The 16,781-nt window shown below is 28.4% G+C and overlaps 1 protein-coding gene across 5 annotated transcripts in view; it reads left to right on the forward strand.

The window, feature by feature from the left end:
• The window catches only part of LOC109603894 (protein apterous), a 128,090-nt gene that overhangs the window by 12,935 nt on the left and 98,374 nt on the right, over positions 1-16,781 (forward strand). For 2 of the 5 annotated variants that reach the window (XM_049963502.1, XM_049963503.1), the window contains exon 2: positions 5,789-5,830. The exons of 2 other annotated variants lie outside the window; for them this stretch is intronic. In XM_049963502.1, the coding sequence (XP_049819459.1) occupies positions 5,789-5,830 (42 nt within the window). Of the gene's footprint in view, positions 1-5,788; positions 5,831-13,221; positions 13,288-16,781 lie in introns of those variants that run through there. One more of the 5 variants, XM_049963506.1, reaches the window with a different exon arrangement.

Consider the following 16,781-nt stretch of genomic DNA (forward strand, 5'->3'; position numbering starts at 1 on the left):
ACCGTCCTGAATTTTACATTTGTCCAATCAGGAGATACAAGCGATTCCATTTTCATTTCGTTATATATACAGATGATACTTTTTAAATTGCAATGGTGCACGCAAGGGTCAACCGAATTACGGTACCTACTCAATGTTTACACAATAAATAATTTCATTTTCAATGTTGCAGTACAACGATAATAAATTCACTGTCAAAATTGTCAACATGCACATGTTTGTCACATTTCCTAATTATTATTCAGAAAACAAGGTTCTAACATATATTAATCGATTAAATAAGAATGGTGGACTTAGATCCACTGACTTATTTGAATATATTTCGAAGTTTGTCACTAAAATCTAGAATTCAAATTGATTTCATATCTAAATATAGTTTATTTAAATATCAGTACATATTTTAAAATTTTACTATACCAACTTCATTCTATTGGAAATGAACTAAAAATATAATATAAAATATATTATAAATACATAGAATTTGGTTTTGTAATTTAGACTTGTGTACATAAAACAAAAATCAAAATTAATTTTGAAATAGAGTTTAGGATATTTCCAATAATATTACTTGATTTGTGGATTATTTAAAACAGCCTACTTCGTTCAAAATAATTATTTTTGTGTGAAATATTAAAGTTCACATATATTTTAACAATTATATAAAATATGTATGTTTATAAATCTACAGAAATCTATGAGTATTCAGTTTTGTAATTTAGACTTGTGTTCATAAAACAAAAATCAAAATTAATTTTGAAATATAGTTTAGGACATTTTCAATAATATTACTTGCCTTGTGTATTATTTAAAACAACATATTTCTTACAAAATAAATATTTTTGTGTCAAAAATTAAAATTCACATATATTTTAACAATTTTACAAAAATGTATGTTTATAAATCTACAGAAATTTATGAGCATTTTGTTTTGTAATTTAGACTTGTGTTCATAAAACAAAAATCAAAATTAATTTGGAAATATAGTTTTGGACATTTCCAATAATATTACTTGATTTGTGGATTATTTAAAACAGCCTATTTCGTTCAAAATAATTATTTTTGTGTGAAATATTAAAGTTCACATATATTTTAACAATTATATAAAATATGTATGTTTATAAATCTACAGAAATCTATGAGTATTTTGTTTAGTAATTTAGACTTGTGTACATAAAACAAAAATCAATATTAATTTGGAAATATAGTTTTGAACATTTTCAATAATATTACTTGCCTTGTGAATTATTTAAGACAGCACATTTCGTACAAAATAAATATTTTTGTGTCAAAAATTAAAGTTCACATATATTTTAACAATTTTACAAAAATGTATGTTTATAAATCTACAGAAATTTATGAGCATTTAGTTTTGTAATTTAGACTTGTGTTCATAAAACAAAAATCAAAATTAATTTGGAAATATAGTTTTGGACATTTCCAATAATATTACTTGCCTTGTGGATTATTTAAAACAGCACATTTCGTACAAAATAAATATTTTTCGTGTCAAATATTAAAGTTCACATATATTTTAACAATCATAATTTTTATTGCACAAAAGGAATGCTACTGAACAAGGTCTATGTATATTTAGTTTTTATTGTGGATATTGCTTAAAAAATAGTGTTTACTATTTAGTTTTATGTAATAATGCTCATGTAATTAGTAAAGTAATTAATTGTGGAATATTTACTAAGATGAATGGTCACTGGGATATGTGTAATTTGAAATTTTTTCTAGAAACTATGATTTATTCTAGCTGCTTAAACTGAAGGTTTATTAACGTAATAAATTAAAGAGTTTAATTACAAGTAGCACCGTCGGATGAATTTTAATTTGCATATTTTTATTAGATATTATATTTTACACTTTTTTTATTATAAATATATTTATAAATACTGTGGTGTGGTGGTTTCTTTAATTTACATATTAATGCTAATAAATCAAATTTAAATTAATCTAAGTTTCATAAGTATGGTTGCTTCAAAGAGGAGATTATTTGGAGATATTACCACTCGATAAAAACTAATATTCACCGGGTAGCAATTAAACGACTTAAAATAAACCTAACCAATATTATTATAATTTTATGTAGAATCGTAAAAAGTGGTACAATTATCTCCAGCTGTATGTATAATTATTTATTGAACCAGGGCTGACTATTTCACAATTTGGAATTGGAATCACCTGTCGCACATAAGTTAGGAAAGGCAATATATAATCTCCAAATAAGGATCGTTGTATCCCGCTGACTTACATATGTTGGAATTTCAGAGAACATCACTTTATAATTTTGACACTACAAGAGGCTTCAGTATAAACGGCAGCAATTACCAACAATGACTTCCAATTTTTATTTTTTGGTACTTCTTGGACATCTATATCTGTCAGTAAATTGATGTTGGACTATGAATGTCTAAATGTAGTTATTGCCAAATTGCATGAAGTGATTTATTTTTGCTAAAATTGCTTATTTAAAATACTGACGTACCGTACGACATCTTGATGAAAGTGGTTCAATTAACCTTGAAATATTTTTATGAATGCAGCAATAAAATTTATAACCGGTTGTGGATATGAAATAGTAGAAAACATTTCGTCTATCTAAAAGCTGACTTATTAAATACACTTGCATTGAAATACTCCCTTTGAAAGTATTTTCAAAATGTATCAATTTGTCACTGACTGAAGTGGTTGCTGGGGTTTAATACTTGTTAGAAACTCAATAAAGACTTGGCACCAACAAAGAACTTTTGACATTTTAAAATGCGTGAGTAAGTAAAACGCATTTTACCAGGTTCTCACAGAAAATGTAAAAATAAAATATGTATTAAATTGTCAGTCAATTCTTATAAGTTAATAATTTTAGTGGCAGCCGTATCCAAGGCTTTTGCAATAGACTGCATCGAATCGTTTAATTTTATATTTAAATGTCAAATCATATCTCCCGAACACAAAACTTTATTATAAATGTTACCCATAAATCTGGTTTAGAAACGAGTATGTAACTGATTAAATCAACTTATATGAAATGGTGTTTCATGGTCTGGTGTTTTTGTGCGCCGGCTATTTATTTGGTATTAAGTAAATTTAACTTTTCCAAAGCGCTGAAAAACGAAGATTAATCCATTTTTCGTTTCAGATGCCATTTTTAATTATTTCTTTCAGAAACAGCCTGCCTTTTTAGGTAATCGCCATTCGCATGTGCGCATATTAAACGCCGCCTTTTAATACGTTAGTTTTATAAGAAAAGGAAACTCGACCTGAATGTGTAACTAACGTGCTGAAAATACCAATATTGTAATAAATTCTCACTTCGAAATGAATGAAAAAAGCGTCCACGTTTGTCGAGTGTTAAAAATGGGTCTGAACAAGTAATCGTGGCGTGCCAGGCGGATGTAAATAAATATATAAATGAATTTGAAAACAAGAATGCTTACCATTGATGCCATCTAAGACATTGTATAGTAGTAATTTCGAATGAATTAACGCGAACTCTCGTGTATAATACAACAATTTTCTTATGGTAGCATTTCCTGTCGCAGTCGCAGTTGGTAGTTAAAAGTTCTTCATTTAACGCAATTTGTACACTGTGCGTCTGAAATTCGCCATTAAATTTAACGCAACTGCATTTAGATTAAATTTATGCGACTCGACTATCAAGTGCAATTCATTATTGTTGTTTATCGGTTTCTATGAAATACTTTTTAGATTGTTTGAGTTGTTTAAGGTAATATAAAGTAAAAAGTGTATTAAAATCTTGTTCAATTCAAAAACTACAAATATTAAATAGTATTTTATTTTTAATAAATTTTATATGGTAAACATAAAGGAGTTTTAATTATTAAATTCTTTAAGTTAATATATAATAATATATACCGATCGAAAATTGTTTACTCCTTCTGAATTTCAAGAAAGATATTGTGCACGACAGAGACAGAAAAAGTCTTCAGTTTGCTCCACAGTGGGAGAATGTCCATGAAGGAAGGAATAAAATAAAATATGACATAACTTAATTTATGAAATTTTAAACATTTTCTCTGATATTAAAATGACATAAACAAAAATTACATTTCATATTTTTAAAAATATGCTATTGAAGCAGAATAAAATAAGTAATTTCTTGGAAATTATTATATAACTAATTCCTATTTTATATGCGTTTTATTTTGGAAGAGAGAAGATTTTCTTTCTTATAAATTACCAAAAATATCTTTTGACTCTTTTATTTCCCCCCAGCAAAGAACAATGAGCCAACATTCATGCAAATTCTTTAAGTTAATATAATTTTATATATTAATATATTAAAATAACATAAACAAAAATTACATTTCATATTTTTAAAAATATGCTATTGAAGCAGAATAAAATAAATAATTTCTTGGAAATTATTATATAATTAATTCCTATTTTATATGTGTTTTCTTTTGAAGAGAGAAGCTTTTCTTTGTTATAAATTACCAAAAATATCTTTTGATCCATTTATTTCCTCCCATCAAAGAACAATGAGCGAACATTCAAACAAATCCTTTAAGTTAATATAAATCTGAATTTTAAGAGAGATATCGTGCACGACAGAGACAGAAAAAGTCTCCAGTTTGCCCCACAGTGGGAGAATGTCCTTGAATGAAGAAATAAAATAAAATATAACATTTAGCAAAATAAAATAAGTAATTTCTAGAAAATTATTATATAATTAATTCCTATTTTATAAGTATTTTCTTTTTATATAATTAATTCCTTAAAATTTTTATATGTATTTTCTTTTGAAAAAGAGAAGATTTTCTTTCTTATTAATTATCAAAAATTTGAGTATTTTATTTCCTCCCATAAAAGAACAATGAGCCAAAAATCAAATAAAAAAAGTAGTAATTTCTGAAGACTTTTTTATAATTATATTCTACTTTTTATATATTTTGGGTTCGATGAGAGAAAAAGTTTAATTTTTTCCTAAAGTAAAAATTTCCAATCGTAATTTTAAATTTCTGTGACTTATATTGAGGGAATATAGAATATACAATTACCAAAATAACTCACAAGTTAATAAGTTAAAATTTCCATTCTGCTGCATTCCTTGTTTTAAAAAATATTTACTTAATATATTGTATTAATTGCTTTACTTTCATAAAAGAATAATGAAGCAACTTTTTATATCATTCAAGAAAATTCAATCCAATAATAAAAAGCAGTAATATTTATAAGACTATTTTATATTTATTATATATTTTTATTTGAAAGAATCAATACATTTTTCTTCTTTGAAAGAAGGAATTAGTGCTTTTAACATTTACAAATTTACAAAAATATTTTCTCATCCCTTTACTTTCTTTCAAAGTAATTTCTCCCAACTTTAAAATTTCCATTCATAATGTCAATAATATTATAAGCAATTAATCACAAGTAAATCGTTAATTCTCACAATTTTCTGCTGCATGCTATATTTTTAAAAATATTTAATTATTAAATAATTTAATTTTAAATTCTACTTAAACTCTACTTAAAAGATCAATATTATTTAAGTAAATCCAGTACAAAAGATATAGATATGTATTCTCTATCTGGTATTGAGGATTTATGGATATACCTATTATACGTAAATGATTTAGAAATCTCACAAACTCAGGTCATTTATAAAATAAATAAAAGTTCACATTATCTTTTAGTTTCGTTATATGATACTCTTCCATAATTGATCCCTACATAATTTATATAATGTAATTATTTTCAGGAAACATATTTGTTATAATGCAAAAAAATGTTTTATGTAATTAATTTACTTTTGTTTTAGGTAAGGAGCCTTCCAACAAATCCATGCAAAATAAGGAAATTGGTAATAATTTTAAAATCTCATAGTAACTTGAAACATTTTTTGCAGTGATAATAAAAACCTAGTTAATTAATTCGACGGGTGATAAAGAAGATTCTATTGTTAAGTGGTAAATAGATATTTGAATTGCATGAACTGACAGCAAGCGAGGAAACATGTTTCTTGTAGCTTTTTGAAAGTAAAATGTCCAATACTTGTTTTATACGGTGGTTGCATACTGAAGTGTGTAAAATTATATACAATAGAAATTCATTTATTGAAGAATGAAGTAGTACTGGTAGTGTCGGTGAATTAAACATCGACAATATGGATAATTATAAACTCAATGGTTCTGAAGCCACTTGGTATGTGACGGGATACCATTACTAGCATGATATTATGGCAAAAAAGACCCACAACGACCAATGGCGGTGGCATTTTATGAATTATGAAACAGGAAGAAGTATATTGAATCTTAATATCGATTGCTTCCAATGATATTGGCCATTTATGGTGTTCCTTGTACATGTGTTGTACCGAACATGCCTAGCAAATATATTTCACCAGTTTTTTCTCGAAATCAATTACAATTGATACGTGGGAAAGCTAATTCTCTACAAATTTAAAATTCTGTTCCACTCTTCGCTGACTTTTTTTTCATTGGCCGGCGACGCTCATAAAATTCCGCAGTCATCTTTGGACTTCAGTATTTATTACTTTGGCGTTTGTTCGCCATTTCGATACTGGTACTGTTTGATATAAATCTTCTTCCTTTTTGCCTCGGTGAATTCTTTATATTTTACTTCTTATATGGATATTGAGAAACAATGAAGGACTATGTTGCTAAAGCTTCTTCTCGTGTATTTAATAATTTTGGAAAATTTCCAATAAATATTCTGATCCGTACAATTATTTTTGAGTATAAGATTAATTTCATATTATTATTTTTGTTATAGATATTTATATAGATAGATAGATTTATGGATATCTCTTATTTTTTTCTTAAGTGTTTTAAGTGCGGGGGCTGAGATAGTGTTATCAATATCCAGCCCGTTTATCAATTACTTCAGGAAGTTAACACATTTGATATATGACGGCGGATGTATACGACTGGTTACACTTATGCTTGCAATTGATATTTTATTTTTTATTAGTATTTTTTTAATTAAATGTGTATAGCGCTCATAGTTTTTTTAAAAAAAACCGCAGCGTCCAAAACACAAATTTAGAAAACAATATGTACAAAAGATGTCATTCCTGCATAAAAACAAATTACTATGCATAATTTATGGATTCTCTCCTCCACCTCGACAACGTTTATATTTGTTCGTGTGAGTATAAATAACTTAAGTTACAAGTTTGACACTCCCCAAATTTATTGTGTGAAATATTATGCAGTTCTCGTTTGAAAAATGTGACTTTAACATCGTTAATTACCGGGTCCACCGTACGTGTCACTGTGTCGCTGAAGTCGAGGCAACCGCAGACAAATGACTGCAGAAATAATTTATCTACTGGACTTTTTGGATCCGGAGAACGTCCGTCTACGTTAACGGGACCAAAATAGAATTTACCTGTCAAAATTATTTTCATAAAGTCGAATGTGTAGTTTTTTTTATCTTACGTGAGGTAAAATATATTCAATAGACTTTACATTGTCTAAGCTAACTGTGTAATTGAAACGCTTCAAGAAATCCTCTAGAACGATTATTGTTAGATGGCGAATTAAGATAAATTCCTGGGTTAACATGATATTTTTATGCGAGTCTTGAAGTGGTGCTCAAATTGCGATTCACACTATTTAAGAACAAATTGCCTTTCTCAAATGAATTACAGTTGTCTGGCATGTGTTGTGAGTGAGAATCCTGTAATTTTCAGTTGCATATTACAATTTCAGTGCGGCGTTGAAGCATTTCAAAATATAATGTATCCTTCATGTTGGTTCCTAGTATATATACTAACTGTAAAAAACACCCAGAACTCACTGAAATATTAAGTTAGACAGAGGTGGAATAGAGGGTCTGGATGAAGCAGAAATTTCATTTGAAAAATTGAACAGAAGTGTGAGTATTGTAATACGATGTTGGAAGTCATGGGGTGAAGAGAGCAGAAGAGGTGGAGCAAGAGGTTCCGGAAGACCCACAGCTACCTTAGAGCCACAAGCCCGTTGTCTTAGATTATTGGTTCTAAGGGACAGCATGACTTCAACGTGGATGATTGCTGATGATTATGTTTAGCCGATGAATGTAGGCCAATTGGTATTCGACCTGTTTACCTTCTTATAAGGTCTTTTGCCATTTCTTGGACCTACTTCTACCAGCAAATCATGAGGCCAACATAATGAGTGGTGTAAGGGACGTCAACAGTGGGATAAGGAATAGAACCACATTGTTTTTAGTGATAAATCATGCTTTTCCTTCGACATGCACGATGGTCATGTGTTACTAAGACGATGACGTGGTAAAAGACATGTTTCTCTCTTTTCTGTAGAGAGTCATATTCATAAAACTATGGATTTAATGGTATGGGGTGCTATTGCTTATGATAGCAGGTCACTTTCAGTTTTCATTAGTGGCACTATGACGTCCCAGAGATATGTGGATGACGTTTTGGAGCCTTGTTTTGATCCCCACATAAGAAGAGATCTCGGACTAATTTTTCAGCAAGATAATGCCCATCCACACATTGCCAGGAATACATTAAACTTCCTGGAAGCCTACGATATGAATTTATTGCCTTGGCCACCCAGATCTTCAGACCTTTCCCCAATCGAACATGTGTGGGATATTATGAGGCCATGCTTAGGAAATTGACAGTGCCCTCCACCGACTCTTAATGAAGTAAGACTTAAGATTCAGTACGTGTGGGATAAGACACCACAAGAAAATGTTGATAATCTTATTAAATCGATGCTACGATGCTTTAATGAATGATTATTAGCTCCTGACAATTATGTTTAAATTTTATAATCAATTATTATTCTGTAATAAGTTAATATTTTCCCAAAAAAAAAAAAATGGAATAAATGAATTATATCTAGGTGTCTTTTTGTACGCAGTTAAATACTTGAAAAAAGATATAAATTAGCCAATATAGAATGGTTTTAAACAAATAAATAAATAGGCTAAGACTGACAAACAAAAACGGCTGATTCCTCAAGATTTAGCTCCACCTTTTATTAATACATTGTTTATCTATTCAAAGTTCTTTTAATTCACACCGACGATGTTCGTGTGGCAAACGTAAAGCTAAGCTAAGCGCTAATAGTTATAGCCTGACGATTGCAATAGATTCAGCTTCATTGCATATTCATAGACCTACACTAGTCTCACATGACTTGTAATTAGAATTATTTGCACTTGGATAATAAATTGATTATCTGCTTTAACACGCAGACCTTAACAGTAATATCATGTATTTTTTAAGATTTAGTAATTTTATACGCTTTAAAAAAATTGGGACGAGGCATAAATAAAATAAAATTGAAGTGAGCATTGGCAAAAATAATTTATTAACATATTTAAACTATTTTCTCCTTTGTGATAAGTATGGCAGGACTTTTTTATGTCAGTAATGTTATTTGTATAATCTTATCTCTTTTGAATATATTTGAGTCGGAATACATTTATTGAACTCATATTTTAAATCACATGCCATTTGCATTTTAGTCTAAAACGTCATTTTTTGCATATTGCTTTTTGAAACTTGTTACTGAAAAATTTGAAAAATTTCTATTCAACAAAATGAATGATATATGGCACTGATACTGGAGAAGTACTATTTATTGAAAAAATATTAAACATAAAAATGTGGCAACGATTAGTTAAATACCACAGGTTTAGCGTGGGTATTCGAAAGAAGCCCCAACTGATAACAAACACGTGCTGTTGATTTTAATTATTGTAAGTTTTTACACTAATTATTTCACGGCTACAATTCATATTTTGTAAATAAAACATTGTCAACATATCTATTGCGCTTGCAATCGTAATAATGCCGACTGCGGATGAAGAAATTCCCCGTTTCAGTTTTTACACCCTAATGTGTCGAGCTAAAATAAATGTCATGCAGTTTTAAATAGAAATAAAATGTTTCACCTGACAGAAACATTATCTATTACCGCTAATGATACTTTAACGACTTAATAGATACAACAATGATTAATTTCATTATCTGCTTGGCGTTTTCATTGAGTTGCAGTTGTAGGTAATTGCAGTCCTGTAATGATCTAATTTTGCGGAGGGTAATTGTTTCTGATTGCCGCACAATGAGGCTTATACTGTCTTAATTTAACTCCCGTGGAGCCATTCAAACTTACATCAATTTACTATATACGTTCACACTTATATTTCGTCCGATTTGCATGATCAATTGTACATGATGAAATAAATAAATTTAAATGTCTATCCATAAGTTATTATGAGAAATTTATGGCGTCTACTTGTTATCGCTTAGTTAAAAGTTGTTGGGATAAAACTCGGAGCACCGTATTTTCCTAACCAGATCTATTAGGTTGACTGGCCGACACAATTTCGCTCTAGTTTTATTTATTTCTATTTTATCGTTTAATGGTTTCATATGTACATACGTGCGCATAAGAAGTTTGAAATACTAAGTCTTAGGGTCAGTAATAAATTAAAACGTATGTTAATATCGACTAAGCGTTACCTTCAGAGAGCAATTCAGTTAATTCGTGACATTGTAAATCTTTCTTATCATCATCACCTATAAGCCTCTTCCTCATTCTTAATTGCCTCACACATATTATCATATGTCAGATTTTATAATCTTCATATACCGGGTATATCTTCTCTTGATTATGACAGGAAATCTACATATTAATGGAATTATGATGTTAAGATCTTTAACCAGGGGCGATGCATTTCTATTGTGTGGAAATAAAAGTGAGCACTGGGTACATGCCATGAAATGTTATTTTAAAAACTGTAATTATATTCCTTAAGTTCAGTAACAATAACGTAATCTTATGCAAATTTTCCATCATTTTGTGTACAAGATACACAATTGTTTGCCGTAATTATTAATACGATTCCGTATCAGTAGTAGAAATATGTAATTATCTTGTTAGATGGTTATGCTATCTTTTATTTATGTTTTATAAGTGCATAATAACTAAACCATACGAATCACTATTATTTATTAGGTTGATTTTCGTCTTGAGGTTCCTGTTAAATTTTAGTTTTATGTGTACATGTGTACAAAAAGAATAATTTATACATTTTCCATTAATTAAGTTACTTTTAATTATAGTACATATCAATTTTGGAATGATCTTATTTTATTTTTTCGTTAACTTACTTATTAACAGAAGAAAAGAAGGTTCATACATTTTTATGAATATGGAGAAATCATCTCTAGGGTGTTGATTTTCATGTTTTGGTTCTTGTTAAATATTACTTTTATGTGTATATACTACAAAAAAAAAAAAATCATAACTTTTCTTTTAATTAAGTTACTTTTAATTATGGTTCATATCAATTTTGGAATTATTTTATTTTATTTTTTCATAGCTTCCTTATTAAAATAAGAAAGTAAAGCTGATACATCCTTATGAATATGGAGAAATCACCTCTAGGATGTTAATTTTCATGATTTGACTCCTGTTAAATTTTACTTTTATGTGTACATACTACAAAAAAAAAAAAAAAATAATTCATACATTATCTTTTAATTAAATTACTTTTAATTATGGTTCATTTCAATTTTGGAACGATTTTATTTTATTTTTTAATAGCTTACTTAATAATATAAAAAAATAAAGCTGATACATCCTTATGAATACGGAGAAATCATCCCTAGAATGTTAATTTTCATCTTTTGGTTCCTGTTAAATTTTACTTGTATGTGTACATACTACAAAAAAATAATTCATACATTTTCTTTTAATTAAATTACTTTTAATTATGGTTCATATCAATTTTGGAATGATTTTATTTTATTTTTTCATAACTTCCTTATTAATATAAGAAAATAAAGCTGATACATCCTTATGAATACGGATAAATCATCTCTAGGATGTTAATTTTCATGTTTTGGTTCCTGTTAAATTTTACTTGTATGTGTACATACTACAAAAAAAATAATTCATACATTTTCTTTTAAATAAGTTACTTTTAATTATGGTTCATATCAATTTAGGAATGATTTTCTTTTATTTTTTCATAGCTTCCTTATTAATATAAGAAAATAAAGCTGATACATCCTTATAAATACGGAGAAATCTTCTCTAGGATGACATTTTTCATGTTTTGGTTCCAATTGAATTTTACTTTTATGTGTATATACTACGAAAAAAATAATTCATACATTTTCTTTTAATTATGGTATATATCAATTTTGGAATGATTTTATTTTGTTTTGTAAGAAAATAAAGCTGATACATTCTTATGAATACGAAGAAATCATCTCTAGGATGTTAATTTTCATGTTTTGGCTCCTGTTAAATTTTACTTGTATGTGTACATACTACAAAAAAAAAAAATAATTCATACATTTTCTTTTAATTAAATTACTTTTAATTATGATTCATATCAATTTTGGAATGGTTTTATTTTATTTCTTCATAGCTTACTTATTAATATAAGAAAATAAAGCTGATACATCCTTATGAATACGAAGAAATCATCTCTTGGATGTTAATTTTCATGTTTTGGTTTCCGTTAAATTTTACTTTTATGTGTATATAGTACAAAAACAATAATTCATATTTTTTCATTGATTAAATTACTTTTAATCATGGTTTCGTATCAATTTTGAAATGATCTTATTATATTTTTTCGTAGCTTACTTATTAATAAAAGAAAAGAAGGCTGATAGATTATTGAATTTATTGTTAATGATGACTTTTTGAAGTCACATTCAATTCTGGTCAACGTCTTATTTTGTTTTTTCGTTAGGTTATTGTAATATTATGTTGTAATCTTATGGGGAATGACATTTCTGTAAGAAAAGAAGACTGATGCACCCTTATGGAAATGGGGAAAGCAGTAAGTTTTAATCAGCAATAAACTAATCATACAAATCTCTAGAATGTTAATTTTCATGTTTTGTTAAGTAATTATTAATGATGGCTTTTTGGACTCACAATCAATTTTGGAACAACTTTATTTAGTTTCTTTGTTAGGTTATAAGCGTATATAGTAATTGAATAAGGAAAGAAGGCTGTTGCGTCCTATATATTATCAGGAGAATAATTCATCCATTTTTAAAGATGACTTCTTGACTTCACAATCAATTCTGGAACGATTTTACTTATTTTTTTGCGTCTAGTAATTGAATGGGTGGCCATATTTCTATAAGAAGAAGAGAAGGCCGATGCATCCTCATAGATACGGAGAAATCAATAAGTGGTAATCAGCAATAAACTAATAAAATAACAACGGAAGATGAAAAACTCTCCTCGTGCTGGAGTCTGTGAAGTGTACATAATACCCAATCCATGGATAGCTGATAGTAAACCGGTAATTATTGCTTTAGCCTTAAACAAACACGAATGCCGGTAACGCGCCGGGTTTCATAATATAATGAGAGCTGTGTGATGGGTTCCTATCGGGCCAAGTCGTGCGGACTGGCCAGGTCGTGAGAGTGATACCTGTCAGTGTATGTTTGGTCTGCCAGAGGCTCTTGCTTAACGTGGCGGAGGGCGGGGGGCCAGTACCATGGGGCCCTGCTATAAGAGGGTCGTGACCTAGCGCAATATCTATAATCGTCCTGTGTGGCAATAGGCACGTGTTTAGCTAAACATTGCGAACGCAAACCCGAAACGATCGGGTCTGGAACCCAACCGAGAACCCCACTAAAATATTAATGTCAGATGCGCATATTTAGGTTGGGTTCAATTTTAATGTACTTAATCTTTTGAGGTACCCGTTACGTTGAATCATTGGGAAAAGTAATTAGACCACACTTGGACCCTTTTGGAGGTACCAAGACTGCATCTTCAGACTTAAGTATTCACAATCAAACGGTGTGTGACCTTTAAAAATTTTGGATGAATGAAAGTGACCGGTCGAATCGGCGGCGACACACCAGAAATGTTGACATTGGCTTAATGGGAGAACGTCAGTTAAACCAGAGAGGCGAGAGCTCGCAGGTTTGGCCGGCTTTTAAAAAATGTATCAACAGGTGCCCACTACTATAACTTTTAGCGGCGGCTCCGTTCGTACTGACATAATAAATATGTATTCGTGTCAAGTGTCGGCCACTTTATGAGGCTCATAAATAAAAAAACCGAACGCGAAGGAATAATCGCACTATATTGCTTTGTGTAAATCAAAATATGCGAAAAGTTTAATCTTGCATTGCGGCCACTAAATAAGAACGGTACTGCGAATGAAATAATGTATGAGCTATTGCTCGATCACTATGTATACGTCTTGAAACTTGTAAATTTTTTGAACGACTGAATTATAACGTAATATACATTATATACACAAGCATTTTTTTTTTCTCGTTCGTATGGCCAAGTTGGCAATAAATTGCGATGTCTGCGTGCGTGAACTTTAATTAAAATAAAAATTTTCGTGTATGATTAGTATTTTTGGCCATACGATTTTATTTTTTACTTGATTGAGGCTGTGTCCGTTGAACAGCAATTATTTTAAATGTAAAAATTGACAAGAATAAATGTAAATTGTTTAGATTCACAGTTTTCAAACTAAATTTGGATATAATAAACATACCCATCCAATGTAAATATAAAATAAATTCCATTTTAATGTAAAATATTGTAAATATCTTGGAATCTACCATGACAACTTTCCTTTGATATAAATAAACATGATTATGGAATATTTATTACATAAAATAATACACCGAGAACTATGAGACTATAAAAGATTAGTATTTTTTATTCTTTGTATGCGTTTTCAGTAGGAGGAATTAAAAAAAATAATGTCCTTGAATAAAAATATGTTTCGAATCTGTAACAAAAATAGAGGCTCCCATTTTAGGTTTAAAGTTACTAAAGTTAAATAAGCTTCTAACTAATTGTATTATGACATATTTTTGTTAAAAAAAGTACACCATTGAATTTTTCAGCCTTCAAAACCAGTGTATATCAAAATTAATTAAAATAATTACATATTTATGAGTCTGTGATAAAAATAAGTAACATTTTTCTAACGAATTTATTCCTTCCGATCTAGTAAACCATAGAATAAAAGGTCAAAATATTATAAAATATCGGATAGGGATATAATACATTAGTTCTCAGTTGATGACAACATAGTTGTGACACAAGTTTAATTTTGTCTATCTTATTAGACTAATGAAACTACTCAGTTACACGTTTATAATAAAGATATTTTATTACATACTAAATTGATTGAGAAAAATAACTAATTAAGTCAGTTAGTCATATTTTGTTTCATGAATTCGTTAGTTTAGTTTTGTTAGGAAAATGTCATTTTATAATTCGTTATAAATTTTGAAAACTAAAGAAATTAGACAGTATCTAATAATCTGAGTAATCCATATTTTATTTGATAATTTGGTTAATTTAGTTTAGTTTATAATTCTGTTAGAGATTTGCACAGTTTGTAAGTTGTTATATTCAACGAAGAACTTACTTAAATGTTAAAAGTATTCGAATATTTTTTGCCTAAATTTTGGCAAATACTAATCTAACTGTGAGAATTAATGAATAAACCAGTATCTAACAAACATCTTTAAATATTTATATTTTAGTCCATGATTTGATTAGTTTTATTAGAAAAACATGGTTTTATAATTCATTTACTGATTTATACATTTCGAACAATGTTAAAATCAACCATAAACTTATTTTATCCTTAACAATACCCTAATCAATAATTTTCATTTTTTGATAAACACCAAACTGATTATGAAAACTAATGAACTAAGTCTGTAACTGGCTTCCCCTGTTACTTACATTTTATTCCATTATCTGGTTAAGTTAGTGTCGTTAGAAAAATGTGGTTTTATAATTCTGTTATAGGTTTACATATTTTGAAGGATGTTAAAATAATTTTTCTCTCACTTTTTTTTGATACAGCTGAATGGTTAAATTTTTATTGTCTATCTTTTTAAAATGAAGTAAAAATTATTCGAATATTTGTTTTCCTAATTTTTTGACAAATATTAATCTAATTGTGATAATTAATGAATAAACCAGTATCTGAAATCTTTAATTATTTACATTTTAATCCATGATTTGATTTGTTTTATTAGAAAACTATGGCTTTATAATTCATTTATTGATTTACACATATTAAAGAATGTTAAAATCATCAAAAAACTTATTTTATCCTTAACAATACCCTAATCAATATTTTTCATTTTTTAACAAACACTAAACTGATTGTGAAAACTAATGAATTAAGTCTGTAACTGGCTTTCCCAGTTACTCATATTTTAATCCATTATCTGGTTAGCTTAGTGTCGTTAAAAAAAAATGTGGTTTTATAATTTTGTTATAGGTTTACATATTTTGAAGGATGTTACAATCATTTTTCTCTCATTTTTTTTTGATACAGCAGAATGCTTATATTTTTTATTGTCTATCCTTTTAAAATAGAGTAAAAAGTGTTCGAATATTTTTTGTTCCTAATTTTTTTGGCAAACACTAATGTAATTGTGAAAATTAATGAATAAACCAGTATCTAACATCTTTAATTATTTACATTTTAATCCATGATTTGATTAGTTTTATCAGAAAACTATGGCTTTATAATTCATTTACTGATTTACACATATTGAAGAATGTTAAAATCAACAAAAAACTTATTTTATCCTTAACAAAACCCTAATCAATATTTTTCATTTTGTGACAAACACTAAACTAATTGTGGAAACTAATGAATTAAGTCTGTATCTGGCTTTCCCAGTTATTCAAATTTTATTCCATTATTTGGTTAGTTTAATGTCGTTAGAAAAATGTGGCTTTATAATTTTGTTAGGGGCATATTGTATACTAAATTATACAGTTATAAAC

The sequence above is a fragment of the Aethina tumida genome, chromosome 2 (assembly GCF_024364675.1).
Source record: "Aethina tumida isolate Nest 87 chromosome 2, icAetTumi1.1, whole genome shotgun sequence".
Taxonomy (NCBI): domain Eukaryota; kingdom Metazoa; phylum Arthropoda; class Insecta; order Coleoptera; family Nitidulidae; genus Aethina; species Aethina tumida.